General features: G+C 48.4%; 1 protein-coding gene across 2 annotated transcripts in view; it reads right to left on the minus strand.

Moving 5' to 3' along the window:
• The window catches only part of USP22 (ubiquitin specific peptidase 22), a 109,953-nt gene extending 106,970 nt beyond the window's left edge, over positions 1 to 2,983 (minus strand). For both annotated transcript variants that reach the window (XM_086472792.1, XM_086472791.1), the window contains exon 1: positions 2,858 to 2,983. In XM_086472792.1, coding sequence (XP_086328918.1) covers positions 2,858 to 2,983 — 126 coding nt within the window. The remainder of the gene's footprint in view (positions 1 to 2,857) is intronic.
• Between the last annotated feature and the right edge of the window lie 10,912 nt (positions 2,984 to 13,895).

The following is a 13,895-nucleotide window of genomic DNA, read 5'->3' on the forward strand; positions in this document are numbered from 1 at the left end:
GGAATGGACACTTTCTGCCCCCTGCAGTTGCCATTGCTATCCAGATTTTTAAGACACCCTTAGGAGGGATAGCACGTTACCATTCTAGAAACCTAACAATTTACAGCTGGCCATCACCAGACAGCCAAGGCATTCTTTTACAGCTAGGTTCATCTGACTAACAGTTAAATTGACCAATGTTTCCCACCAACAATCAACTACACGTCGAACGTTTTCTGTGATAAATGAACGATGTGATTATCCCTGATTTTGCAACAGAAAAGAAAACCACCTTTCACCAAATCTTTAATTTGACCTCATCATTTTGGTTATGATTAAGAACAAGAATCCTCACCAATAAATAGGTACTCTTAAGCAGTCAGAGCTATGCTCCTAAAATATATATACACACATACATAATATATGTATATGTAAAATATTAAAGGACAAAGGATTGTTTTCTAGACTATAAACATGCCTCCAAACAGAAAATACCATTTATCAAATTTGGGGTGTAAAGCTGTATGGCACACATCTGGGCAGGGAATTTCAGTAATGAAAAATTCCATGGAAAAAGGCCTCATGTCCATAGGCAGGAGAGGTTCAGTACTGTAACTGTTATTTATATACTTTCTTCGATCTTTATGAATATAGACCAGGAACTGAACCCCCAGTTCCACTAGCAAAATGTTTCCCTATATGTGACCATGTACTTGCATATATTTCAGACTGGCCGCATTCAGGAATCCAACTACTTTCAGACTGGTAACCTGCTTTAAAAAAAAAAAGGGGAAAATAAAGCATTTTTAGCATGTATTTGGAAAACTGATGCTTTCCATGAGATGACAGATAATCTTGAAACAATCCTGTTCTGCTTTGCGAGCCTGGCTGTGCAAAGAGGAAGTGAGAACAGATTGATTACAATGGAATACAATTTATTTCCAGCTGTTCTTTCAAGCAATGATGAACCCACCACTATCATTATATTTCAGAAGAAAAAACCCAAACTGTGGCAGCACACAAATGGTATGCTAGGTTACAAAGGACGCTCCATGTTTAAAAAAAAGCTAAAGGGGTAACTTTGCTAATGAAATTTTTTCATTCTTCCACGTAACACTTGATTTGTATTTGTCCAAGACATCTTCTTACCTCACTTGTCATTTTTTTCTTCCACAGCACACATACAATTTCCTCCTCCATTTAAGCAGTAAGTACCACGTATTATACACCAATTTGTATTCTGACACCCTAAAGGCTAAATAAAACCAGATTTTGACTAATATACTTCGTAATATTGCTTTGCAGGGGATTATGAACACTGAAAACAGGTTTGACTATATTTGGCAGGGCTATCAAGTAACTAAATACATTTAAAACATGTTTCTTCTCAGATTCCATTCTTTCCTCTTTACGTAAAAAACCAGAAAAGTGGATTGCCCTGAGAACATAAACGGAACACAGAAAAATGGTTAGCCACCTCGGCCCTGAAGTCTGTCTTTCATACTTTAGCTCTATTATGAATAATAATCTGGGCAGCTTAATGCAAAGCCACCAGGATCAGAAAGTTTTCAATGGGCTGCTTCAACGCAAACACTACCTGCGCTGTCCCAAAAAACAAGTTTTGCTACGTGTAGCTGCTGCGCTCCCCTCCTCAGTCATGAATATGATGACTGATAGAAGTCTGCCAAGTCACTTTGAAGTAAAAACTAGTCGATTCTAGGGAAAAACAGTAATTAGTTGCATAGTTAAAGAGAGAAGTCGTCCAGAAACATGCATGTGGACAAGGATGTAATTTTAAAAGATACGTGGGGAAAAAAAGTGCTCTTCCTCTCCCATTTTGCCTCCTGAACACGATTTTTGTCCTGGTGTTTGCCTGCACTGTGCATGCCCCAAGCACCAACACACCCCCAGAGCAAACTCCCCTCTTCCCTCCCGTGTACTCCAGACCGAGTCAGTCCCTTTTCTCCTCCCCTGCCCCACCACGGCCGCAATTCCCTTTTCCAAGTGGATTATCACAACGAGCAGCTTTAAGGAAAAAAAAAAAAATTAAAATAAAAATAAACCCGTCCCGTCCGTGTCGTCGTGTCCTCCCCCCCCCCTTCGGGACCCGCAGACACGCTCCCAGCCATTGTCCCTCCCCGCTTTCCCCACGCACACGGCGCCGCGCTCCGGGCGGCCCCGCCGCAGCCCCCCGGGCTCGGGCGCGCCCCCGCGGGGCTCCCCGGCGTCACAAAAGCTCCGCCACAGGCCGGACGTGCCCGTTGCCCCGGGCCTTCCCTCCCCTTCCCCACCCCCCCTTCCCCCCCCGTCTCCGCCGCCGTATTCCGGGAAAGCCTCGCTGCCTCCCGCACCTCCGGGAGGAGGAGGAGGAGGAGGAGGAGGAGGCGGCGGCGGCGCTGCGGTACAGCCCCGCTGCGGAAAGCCGTCCCCGCCGCCGGGGCAGGTGGCAGGGAGGGAGGCCCCACCGGCGGGCACCGGGGCTGGCTACCTCCTGCATCCCGGTAACCGGTCCCTGCTGTAACACACTCACACACACACACACCCCGCAGGCCGGAGACACCGACCGCTTCCTCCCTCCCTGCCCCCACGACCGCATGCAGGAGCCCGGGCCCCTTCCCTGCCGGCGAGGCGGGGACGGGGCTGGGGGAGGCTCGGGCCCACCTGCCCCGTGGGGAGGGAGGGAAGGAGGGGAGGGAAGGCGGGCGGGGGACCCGTCCCCTCCCCGCGCCCGCGGGCAGGCCGAGGCGGCGGAGTGCGTGTGAGCGGCGGAGGGAGGGCGGGCGGGTGGGTCGGGGGAGGGAGGGAGGGGAAGGGACGGGAACGCGTGTGGGGAAGGGACGGGAGGGGAAGGGGGGTGGATGCGAGCCGCCCCCGGTACCTTGCGCTTCCTGGTCTCGGCCGAGCCGCTCCACACGAAGCACTGGTAAATCGCCCGTAGGTTCTGCTTCCAGTTCTCCACCTTGAAGCCGGTCACATGGCAGCACCCGGCCGCCGGCGGACTCATGTCAGACCCCCCCACATCAATCCGCCCGCAGACGGGCCGGGCCGGCGGGCAGCGAGCCGGCCCCTTCCCCCCCGCCGCAGCAGCAACGGCACGGAGACGGACGCGGGCACGGGCCGGGGCGGCCGCGCGCCCGCCCCCGAGCCCCCCCGCCGCGCTCCCGCCCTCAGGGGCTCCGGCCCCTCAGGCCGCCGCCTGCCGCGGGGCCTCCGCCGCCCCCGCGGGCTGCTGTGGGGGCGCGGGGAGCGGCTGGCACATAGAGCCGGGGCTCCGCGCCGCCACGGCCCCCCGGCTCCGAACAAAGCGCGGCGGCGGCGGCGGGCGGGCAGCGCGCACTCCCTCTCGCCCGCCCTCTCCCTCACACACAAAGATGGGGCTTCTCTGAGGCGAGGAGGAGGAGGAGGAGGAGGCTGCGGCTGTAGCGGCCGCTGCCGCCCCCGGAGTGGCCGCCGCTCCCTTCTACCTCATAGAGGCCGCTGTGGAAGCGGCGGGCGGAGGGGAAGGGGAGGGGGGCGCTGGCGGCGGCGACCCTGGCCGAGGTGTGAGCTAGCGTGTGTGGGGAAGGGGGAGAGTCTCCGCCCGCCGCCGCTCCTGCTCCCCCAGCCGGCCGCCCGCTCGGCTCTTGTCTCTTTAAACCGCCCCCCCGCCTCCTTCGTCCTCTCCTTCCTCCTCCTCCTCGCCCGCACCCCCCTCCACCCGCCGTGAGCAATGGTCCGAGCCGCTAACTCAACCTAGCCCGCCAGGCCCGGAGTGGGACAGACCAACGGGGAAGGGGCGGTAGGTGCGCCTGCTGTGCCCCACCACCCTTGAGGGAGGGAGCGCGAGGGGGAAGGAAGGCGGCAATTGGCCCCCCCGCCTGTCACTCCGCCGCTGTAACATCCCTCTCTAGCGTCTGATTGGTTTCTTTCTCTTTCTTCTCCCCCCTCCACCCTTCCTACCTAGCATTTCCCCCTGCCGGAAAGGGGCGTGAAGGGCTCGGCCGATTGACAGGGCATCCGGCCAACGGAGAGGAGGGGCGGGGACCGCGTGGGGAGCGTTGCGGCGACACTGGCCACAGCGGCCGTCAGTCACGTTCCAAGGCGAGAGGGGATTGGCGACGGCCGGCTGAGGGGGCGGCCCCTCCCAGCAGCAGCCTGCGCTGTGGGGGCAGCGCTGCTGTCACATCCGCTGGTCCCGGCTCTTTCGCTGCTCCCTCAGTGATTTCCTGAGGGGAGAGGGGCGGCGGCGGCGGCCCGGCCGCTCCCCGGGGCAGGGCTCCCGCTCCCGGCGCAGGGCTGCCTCCCCCGCTGTGCCCCTGTGTGCTTGGCAGAGGCCCCGCCTGGCAGCCTTGGCCTCCGCGCCGCTCGGGGCTCCCCGCCCGGGGGTGGCTCCGGCAACGCCACAGCGGGCTGCGGCTTGGTCAGCCGGTATTGCGGGATAAAAGGGACACGAGAGGCGGGCCCTTCCCCGTCCTTATCGTTAGCAGGTTCAAAAAGCCGACTGCGGCTTGGGGCGGGGGGGAAGGGGTGGGGGGTGTGGGGGGGCAGGTTTGGGTGTCACAGGCCTCGCTAAGCATCGAGATCGTTGGGGTCTGGGAGGAGATGTGCGCCGTGCGAGGACCATATATGGTCCCTCTATACTGCCATCCTTCTCTCCTGGTGTTTCCACAGGGAGGAAACAGAAGTAGTGTATAACCAGAAGTGATATTATTTCAGCTTTTTCCTATACAAGGAGACAAAACAGTGAAAAATGTTTGAATCCATACATAATTCTTAGCTCGTATGCAACACACACTGTAGGGTCATGTAATGGTGGAGTGAGGCAAGAGGAAAAGGATGGGAATTCTGCCATGGTTTGTGAAAAGAGAGGCAGGAGGCTTTGCAGAGGCTGGGTTCTTAGGCAAGCCCTGGAAGGACTGTGCAACAAGAAAGGTAGTGGTAAAGTACCACCGCATTATTTTATCAATCCATTTTCCAATACGTACTCTTTGCATTCTTTCTCAGGAGCCATAACCTTGAAGTCTTCACCTGGCAGATTTTTATGAGGCCCTGTCCAGTTCCCTGGGCTACTGCTGCCACTTGCAGAAATCAAAGACAACTGCAACTATCACCTGAGCACAGAACCGCTTTCTGATTTCTTTAGAGGTGCTGCCATTTTAAAAACAAGGCAGGGTATCTGGTAGTAAGACTTTTTTCATGATTCATGTATAATCGTAAGGTTTGGTGGCAAAGCAACGAGGGCATACAGGGCTGGCGAAAGGCCTGAGTTTATGCCCTCAGATTGCAAAGCAGCAGCAGGCCACGCTGTCCTGCCATATGGGAGACCTCCTGTAACGGTAACACGGCTCGTTCAGGCTGCCTGGCTCGCAGTGCTTGTTAGCCTCTCTCTGAAACCCCTCTTCCTTGCAGTCTGGGGATTACAGCTCCCGCAATAAAATCAGAATTGCTCCACAGGAGAAGAAAAAGATGCCAAGAGGCAGGAAAGGGCCCAATCACCTCATCGTGAACACGAGCTGGTAGAGGTTGCTAGTTGCGCTGCTAGCATGGCTAGTTGCACGGAATGTTTCAGAGGATTACGTGTGAAATCTGGCGTGAGGCTATACCCTCTCTTAGACCCTACATAATCGTTAGACCTATTAAGTCGTCATAACGAGCATGAACCTACACCTCTTCTTGAAAAGGCAACAAGAACTGGTGCTGCACACGCTTCCCCCGTGTTAACTCGTCACCTCAGAGACATCTTCACCGCGATCCCGCAGCATAATGCTCCAACCACAGTCGCTCGAGTGTCCCAGCTCCGACACCTCATTGCATCAGAGAGACCATGAGCTGCAACACGACTTCTAAGCCCTCGTCCTTTCTGTGTGAGAAGATGCCTGCACATGCGTGACACCTTCCTGATGCTAACGAACACAGCCTAATGAGCCCAGCGTTGAGCATTTCCCACATCAAGGAATGGCTGGATGGCTTGCTAAGACAGTCATTCCCCACAGTCTGAATGGCTCTTCTATGAACAGAAGAAACCAGTATGAACCAATTAAGTTATATTTTCTCCCATGCTTGGGACAAGCTCCCTGATGATATCTACGTAGCTTCCTCTTTCCTTCCTCTGAGCCCCTCGTTTGAACCCTTTGCTTGCAGTGCCCACAAAGAAGCTGAGGCTCACTGAACTACTTACATATCAATGCCAACATCTAGCTGATGATTAGTAGGTGGTTTCCCTGAGTTCTGCTGCTCTCAAAATCTCCATCTTCTCCTAGCTCCTGAGCTGTCTGGAGCAGGGACTTTTTTTAATTATTTTTTTTTTTGCAGTGAGGATGGTGGGGGTCATGAGGTATTGTAATAAATGAGCTAAAGTGAAACCTTTTTTAGATGTGAGAAGGCTCTCCCGGTGTTAAAAAACAGCCTCATGGATTTGGTGATGATCCTTTTCTACAAGTAATGTTAATATTCTTCATCAACTTCAGTTGTAACAGAATTGTACTCTTAAACGTTGCACACTTGTCATCTCTTCACAAAGACAATACCAAAGAATCTTCTTACATGCCATGACCTGACATACCCTTTGCTCTGATTTTAACACCAAATCTACAGCAGATATATTCGAAAGAGTATCTCACCTAAGAAATGTCATAAACTGTTTTAAATAACCTTGATCTTAACATCTACCAGATCTTTAGCAATGAAAAAACAGCAGGAAAATATAGATCTTTTACATTTCCTAAGCAAACAACTCTTCTGCCTTCTCAAAAGAAATGTATATAAGTCATGATGGCATTCTGACATCATCCACTAAAATGAAGAAGTAATAAAAGTGAGTCCTCCTGGAGCTTTCTCATCCAGATACAAAAGGGCCATCGAAGGAAGCTACCGATTAGTTTTAATTCAGAAGCCAGTCTTCAAGCAGACCCTGGTCTCTGACAATCTGCCTTTTCTCTGTAGCCTTAAAATCAGCTGGTCACCCATACCTAGTTTCCATCACCTTGAATCAAACCAGGACATGAGCTGTGATCATTTGGAAACAAGATGTATGTTGTAAAAACACACTGGCTGGTAGAACTTAACGATATGGGACATTATCTCTATGTGTCAGGATGCGCCTCTGTCGTCCCAGAATGTCATTCCAGCAAAGGCAGTGTAAATTCCTTTCTTCCGAAATCTGCTGCAAGAGCTCTGGTTTGTATGTTGCTGTAAAATGCAAAATAGTTTCCTAAAGCAAAGTTGAAAAATGCGCACGAGGCTCCGTGCTGAGATGCCCAGGAGAGGCAAATCAAGTAATACACCGGACAGCACAGATACCAGCTGTATTAGGGAAACTAAAACTTCATGGTCAAACATTCACTAATCCCAACCACAGCCTGCTTTGCCAATAGCAAACAAGAGCAAGGTGTGGTGTCTTTGTTCCTACCGTTGTCCTGCTTTCTTAGCCCATGTCACCACCAAAGGCATTCAGTCTGTTCCTAGGTTCTCCGAGAAAAGATTCACCACTCCCTTCCTTTCTCACTGTGGGTTTCCAGAGGGAATCTGGAAACTCATTGCTAGACACTGCTGTTAAAGTAGTATTTTTTAATTTGGCTTTCTTGTGGAGCCCAAAGCATCTCACCTTCAGAATACGGCCCATTTCATTCATTATTAGCCAAATGGAGCCAAGTTCCAAGGGTTCAGGTGCCCTGATGTCTGTAGCAGGGCAAAAATATAAATGCATTTACTTTCAGGAGAACTAACCGTTGCTTCCAAAAGCAGTAGGCACAGAAAGCCACCCCCTACCCTATGAAAGCCACCTAAACATCCCTCAGAACAGACAGAAGTTAAAGATGACCAGCATTTAGTTCAAGGTGGACAGAACTCCACGGGATGGGTGATTAATGTCCTAACAGCATCTAGTATTTATGCCATGCGATCTGAGTATTTCCAGTTAAACAAACCCTCCGATATTACTACAGTCTAAATCCAAGTAGAGAGTTATTCTCATTCTGCAACAACCTACTGTTACTAATCTTGGGCTTTTCTCCATGGCTACCACATCAAAACAGGAGATAAAGATAAAAGAGACAATTTCTGCCACAGAAATTTCAGTCCATCTCTCTGAAAAAATAGGATACCAAAAGACAATACATCTGTTCAATTCCCTGCAGGTTCTGAAATTTTCACAGAGATCTCTGTGCCCCTCTTCCTTGCAGAGTCCCCACGTTTACTCAACGGAGGGTGCGGGTGGTGTTTGTCTTAGGCAGAAATAACAAGAATTGTGAGTTTATAAACACAATTGCTTTCTTTTAAGAAACACCTGCATTTGTTAGTGTTTCCCTCTCAAAGAAATATTTCCTTTGGAAAAACACTAATTTTTCTCTGTCCAGTTCCAGAACAATTACAACATTTAACTCTTCCTGCTCCTTGAGGTTTCATGGCCCACCACTTGAAGACCAGCTGAGGATGTGAGAAGCAGTCTTTGAGACACAAGGAACCCACATGCAGGACACCCCTCCCTCCTTGACCACACCTGCTGTCAACAGGAGCTGAGGCCCACCATCACCTCCCAAAGGCAGGAATGCAGAAATTTAAAGATCGACCCTTAGGGGACATTTCTGAGGTATGGACGTTTACTTTTCAAACCTAAACTTCCCCCAAGGTTTTCCTGGCACCTTATTCTCTGTAAAGAGAAGTCTCTTTAAGCCAGAAATCCAAATTGTGGTTCTTTTTGTCAGTGAATACTTTTGGAACCAGAGTAAAAATCCACTCTAAAATAGCGTAGAAAAGAATGGCTCTTGAGATTTTTTGAGGCCAGCTTCTGACTTGGGGAGCTTGAGGCAGCTCTAGAAGGGGGCAGTGTCATTAAACCCTTTGCCTCCCATCTTGTGAAGACACCAGAATCTTTCCTGTGAAGTATAAAAACCTCAGTCTCTACAAACACTTGTGATTGTTGCAGCCCACACAGTAAAGGTGACACAGCAGCACGGAGCAGCAGTCAAAACAAAACAGGAGTGAAAAATAGTGACAACGTTTTGTCATGTAGTAATTGCCAAATCAGGGCCTGCTCACTACACACACACACACACACACACACACGAGAGTTTACAAGTTTGCTGTAGTTTCATTTACTCCTGGGCATAGCTTGGGAACGTTTCTGGAATAAAACCTTTTGGTGTGGCAGATAGTTTGGGAAAGGATTTGCCTCTGGGGGAAGGAAACAATTTCAATCCCTCCTGTGTCTCTTAGAGGAATTTTTAATTTTAAAGCACTGATGATTATGCTAATTAGTGCTTACCCCCAAATGCCAATGGAATATAAATGTTGATAGTAGCTAAAACATACTGTGAATGTGCAGCAAACCCTTCCTCCAGAGAGTCATGCACGTTACATGATAGCTCAGCTGGGAAGAAGCAGCGTTCTTCACATGGAAAAGCAAAGTAACGGTATCCTCGATCCACGTCACCCCAAGGCGGCACTTCTAGACTCTGCTGGATAGCCATCAATCAATCGTTACTTTATCACTTGGGCATGCTTTTCCACAGAATCCATGTTAAAATGCCCAATTTAGTTCTCAGGTAAACGTGAACCTTTCCATTAGATCAGTTGTATGAGCACCATCAAGGATTTAGCTAGGATTCCTCACGAACACTTGGATTACAAGTGAAGCTGTCTTAAGTCTGAGCCTACAAGAGGCTGAAGATCCTGGCTCCAAAAGGGGATTTGAAGGGGGCTGTTGAGGAGCTTGCATTGCTTGCTGGTTTGAAACTCAAGGACTGAATAGCTTGCAAAGTTCTTAATTCTGCATGTGCTTGGTAGAGCTGAGAAAGGAACTCAGGAATGTGTTGCCGTAAAGTAGTATTCCTTAAGTGCCATCCTGCTTCTGGTAGAGCAATCAAAGCAGACTCTTAAGTAGGCACTCCTCCGTATAAAGAGGAGAGAAGCACGGCTTGGGTATTCTGGGGTAGATGCTGGACTTCAGCACTAACTCCTTTTTGGCTTCCCCTGGACCCAGGTCTCCAGATATGAACCCCATTTCATCTTCTGGTAAGAGACACAAAGAAGTTCACCCGTGTGCGTGTGGCTAAAATGCCAGGTTCAGTTATGGCATCTTGTTCTCGTCACACAGACTATTTGCTCCTGCAAGCACAAGGACCCTCCATGCTAATAACCAATACATAATACATGAAGACTCCTCAGTACCTCTCCTGCATTTTTTCTGGCACTCCAAAAAAGACAAATTCTCCCACAATCTAACAGGAAAGAACTTACAGAACAACTCTGCTTACCAAAACCCACACGGAAACATTTCTGAAACCCTAAAGAGAACGCTTGAACATTTTAAAATTGCTCTATTTTTAAATCATTAGTGATTTTTTTTTTTCCCTAGCTCAAGCCTTTTTTCATCTAAGCATGATGAACTTCCATCCAAGCAGTACTACCACTACTTAATCCAAAGCCTTTTAAAGCACATCAGGTTGCACGTCTGACCGCGGGGCTTAAACCTCCGGAGATACCATAGAATCTGTTGCACGATTCTGCCTGAAGCTGATCACCTTTAGTTCCCAATAAAGTTCATCTGAGATACTTCAGAGACTTCATACGCCATGTACCTGCTCATTTATCTTGAGGACAAAGTACTGACCTCACTACAAAACCGAAGGGGTTGTATAGTCCCAGCTACACCAGCTTCTCTAAAACAAAGTTTTTGTGTTCAGCCCAATCCATTGGTAAGAGCACCCCGTAGGTGCCAGCCTAGAGGCTTCCATATGGCTCAGACCTAGCAGAGGGGACAGAACAGCTGCCTAAGTCCACACTGTTCAGTGACAAAGGGTTAGTTCAGCTGCACAGGACCTGCCAGAAGGATGCTTGTAGTCCAAGTAGTACAAAGATAGGTGGATTTCAATGGATCGACTTAGAACTTTGTAAGCAGCTCCTGAAGTTTTCCTTTGGAATCATCGACCCCTGTACAGCTAACTTAAATCTACTGACAATAAGCTTCCTTGTCTTCGTGATCCTCTGCAGACCTTTTCAAAGCAGTGCACGGAATTGCAAGGATTCGTGGCTCATAGGTTGAAAAGAGTCCTAGAAAAACAGAATGCCTGCACTTATTTTTCTAAGGATCATTTGTTAGATTTCCCTTCAGCACTGTCATAGGATGAAATCTTGGCCCCGGTTGAGCTCAACAGGAATTTTGCCACTGACTTAAATGGAGCTAAAATGTCACTCCTGCTATTTGTCAAGTCAATTACATCCAGACAATACTTCAACATCTGGCTTCAACTGAACACACAGAAAAGTTCACTTCCTTAGTCTCTGAAGACAACACAGGACATTGGCTATCTCGATAAATATGAAAAATTTGTTCTTGGCAAGCTGCTTATAATAAAGAGTGGATCCATCCAGTGACACTATCAGAACCAAACCCCTGCTCTTTAGCGTAGTTGTTAGCAATAGCATCAATGGATTGTCTGTCATTTTCCAGGAAGAATGTCAAAAGCATCCATCTACTGTTGAAAGTCATTCTGTTGTAAAAACTTTGTTTATAACAACAGATCTGTCCTCATCTGTGGTTTCCCACAGACATGGGCGGTTTTCACCCAATTCATCTTCTGTTTCCCAAGCCACTGAAAGGTCCCTTGCTAGGTTAGATAGCAGCTGTTGTGTCTAAACCCCTCTCTGAGCATGGCGATCAAAGGTAAGGCTGAAGGACAGCTGATTATCGAAGGTCAACTGATGTGAGCTGGGTTTCCTCTCTAAAAACCCAGCTGAGACAAGGCGTTATTGTTTTATCGCAAAATATTCAGGCTAGGTGAACCACAAGTGGAGTACATCTTTTCATGGCAGAAAAAAATAAAGCTATAGCGTTATTTGATCAGTGGTGACTTAAAAAAAAAAAAAAATCTATTGGAAAGGGAAGAATCATCGGATGACGTCTGGAAGAAAAGAGAGGGGCTTTATGCTTAAGGCAGACAAGGATCTGCACACTGTTGTTCCCTGCTCCGAGTACTGGTGAGCTACCATACTGCACACCTGTGCAAAACCAGCTTCCCTCCATCTCGTTCTGCCCCCTGGGAAACAAAACCAAAATCAGTCTCCAGTATCTGATGAGCCTTAATTCCCAGCACTTAAATAATTAGCTTCTCAAATGTACAAAAACAACTCTCATCTTCTGGATTAATGAAGGAAGCTGGGTTCCACTGAGCAAAGCTATTATGGAGCTGCTAAAGCACGGTTTGATTTCATCGCCTGCCACTAAACACAGAGCGATGTGGGCTCCTGGGAGAGCAAGAGCACAAGGAGAGCAACACTGGCGGGTTAAAGGGGAAGGCAGGGGGGGAAACCCTAGCAATTCTTTGTGGTTTTATGCAGAGAGAGGGCTGGGTTTATTTGTGCATCTGCTGAGTTTCATCTGGGTTTATGGAGATGCCATATAACCCAAACCAAGGCTGAAGCTCAGGGAGATCCTAAGGGGTGGACAGTTTGCTTTAATCACAGATCAGGCAAAGGCAGTTTCTGAAGCAGGGAAACAGAAATGTAACACACACAGAAGCCTAAACTTTCTGCTTGGGTTCTGTAGCTTGAGCAGTAGAGAATGGCAAAGAGCTGTAGTGCAATGGCTCTCACAGCTGGAGGGCTACAGCAGTACGAGAGTGTCCTTGTCCTCCCCGTTCATTTGGCTTACGAGTTGATAGGAAAGTGGTTGCAAAGAGTCAATCTCGCCTCATTTTGGCAGGTACAGGCGTATAAACTCTTCAAAACAAAGTTCTGTTCTTTCTTTTCTATCTAAGCACAGGACTGGTGATTTCATTTTCCCTAACTGGATAGAGAAGGAGCCGAGAAAATGTCAGAGAAGACTGCAAAGGCTGCTTTGCTCTGCCCTGGGAGATCTAAACCTAGCCCACATTACATGAACAACTCAACACTTCCACTCTCTGCATCGCTGTTTGGCTGCCTTGCCCCAGACTCTACTGTTTCACACAGGCAGAACCAAAAGCCTGCATTGAACTTCTCTTTGTGGTACAACAAATGGGGAAGAGAATAACTAAGAAATCGGGGCTTTTGAGATGTAACTACAGCAAATTAGTGGACCTGCAGTTCTGGATGTGGATTTGAGGCTAAATAGCTTCTTACATTGAAGTTCTTCTAACTGCTGTACTGTCAATATGCCCTGAAGCACAAAACATCTGTCACACCCTACGAAACAAAACAAAACAAAACAAAACTTTTGACCTCTGTAAGAAAAGCCTGAAATTATAATGGATGCCCTGGGTTATGAACGAAACCTTGGTGCAGACATGCAGCAGGAGATGAGATTAACAAAGAAATCAGTGGAACTGTGATGGCTTATGCAGCAAAGTTTGTGCTTCATAGCTCAACTTTCAGAGATAAGGACCAAGGACAGTAGGGACCTGCAGATAAGCTTAAGAACCTCAGCACCTTCCCAAATCAGAAGCAGTTTTCTAGAGGTGGCCGTTCAAAATTCAGCGTCTTTGAAAAGGCAGAGACTGCTCCTTATGTCCGGCCTTGTTGGACCACTGACTTCAGAGGAGTTACAGCCCGTGTAATTTAGCTGAAGCAATCAGGAAATCATTATGTACAGTGGAGAGTTAAAAGATGGTAATTAAACTGTACAAATAAATAACCAAAGTGACTAAAAAAGTCCACCCAAAGCCTACTTTTGGAGCACTATTTAATGTAAATGAATCACTTAGTGGACAATGCAACAATCATCTGTTCAGCTTCTATTCATTATCAAAAACAATACAAAAGGATTGGCAGGGAATAGCCATGTGCCAGAGGGAGCCCTTCAGGAAATACCACAGAATCTGGACTGGCTTTTGTCTGTTCTTCTATTGTGTTCTGACAATGCTTCGCTAATGAATGTCCAACGTCATTTTGGTTGTCCTTTTTTTTTATTTCCCCACACACACACACACAAAAACCCCCGTATCAGTAGTAACCTTGGCCTT

Source organism: Leptosomus discolor, chromosome 14 (genome assembly GCF_034619465.1).
Source record: "Leptosomus discolor isolate bLepDis1 chromosome 14, bLepDis1.hap2, whole genome shotgun sequence".
NCBI lineage: Eukaryota > Metazoa > Chordata > Aves > Leptosomiformes > Leptosomidae > Leptosomus > Leptosomus discolor.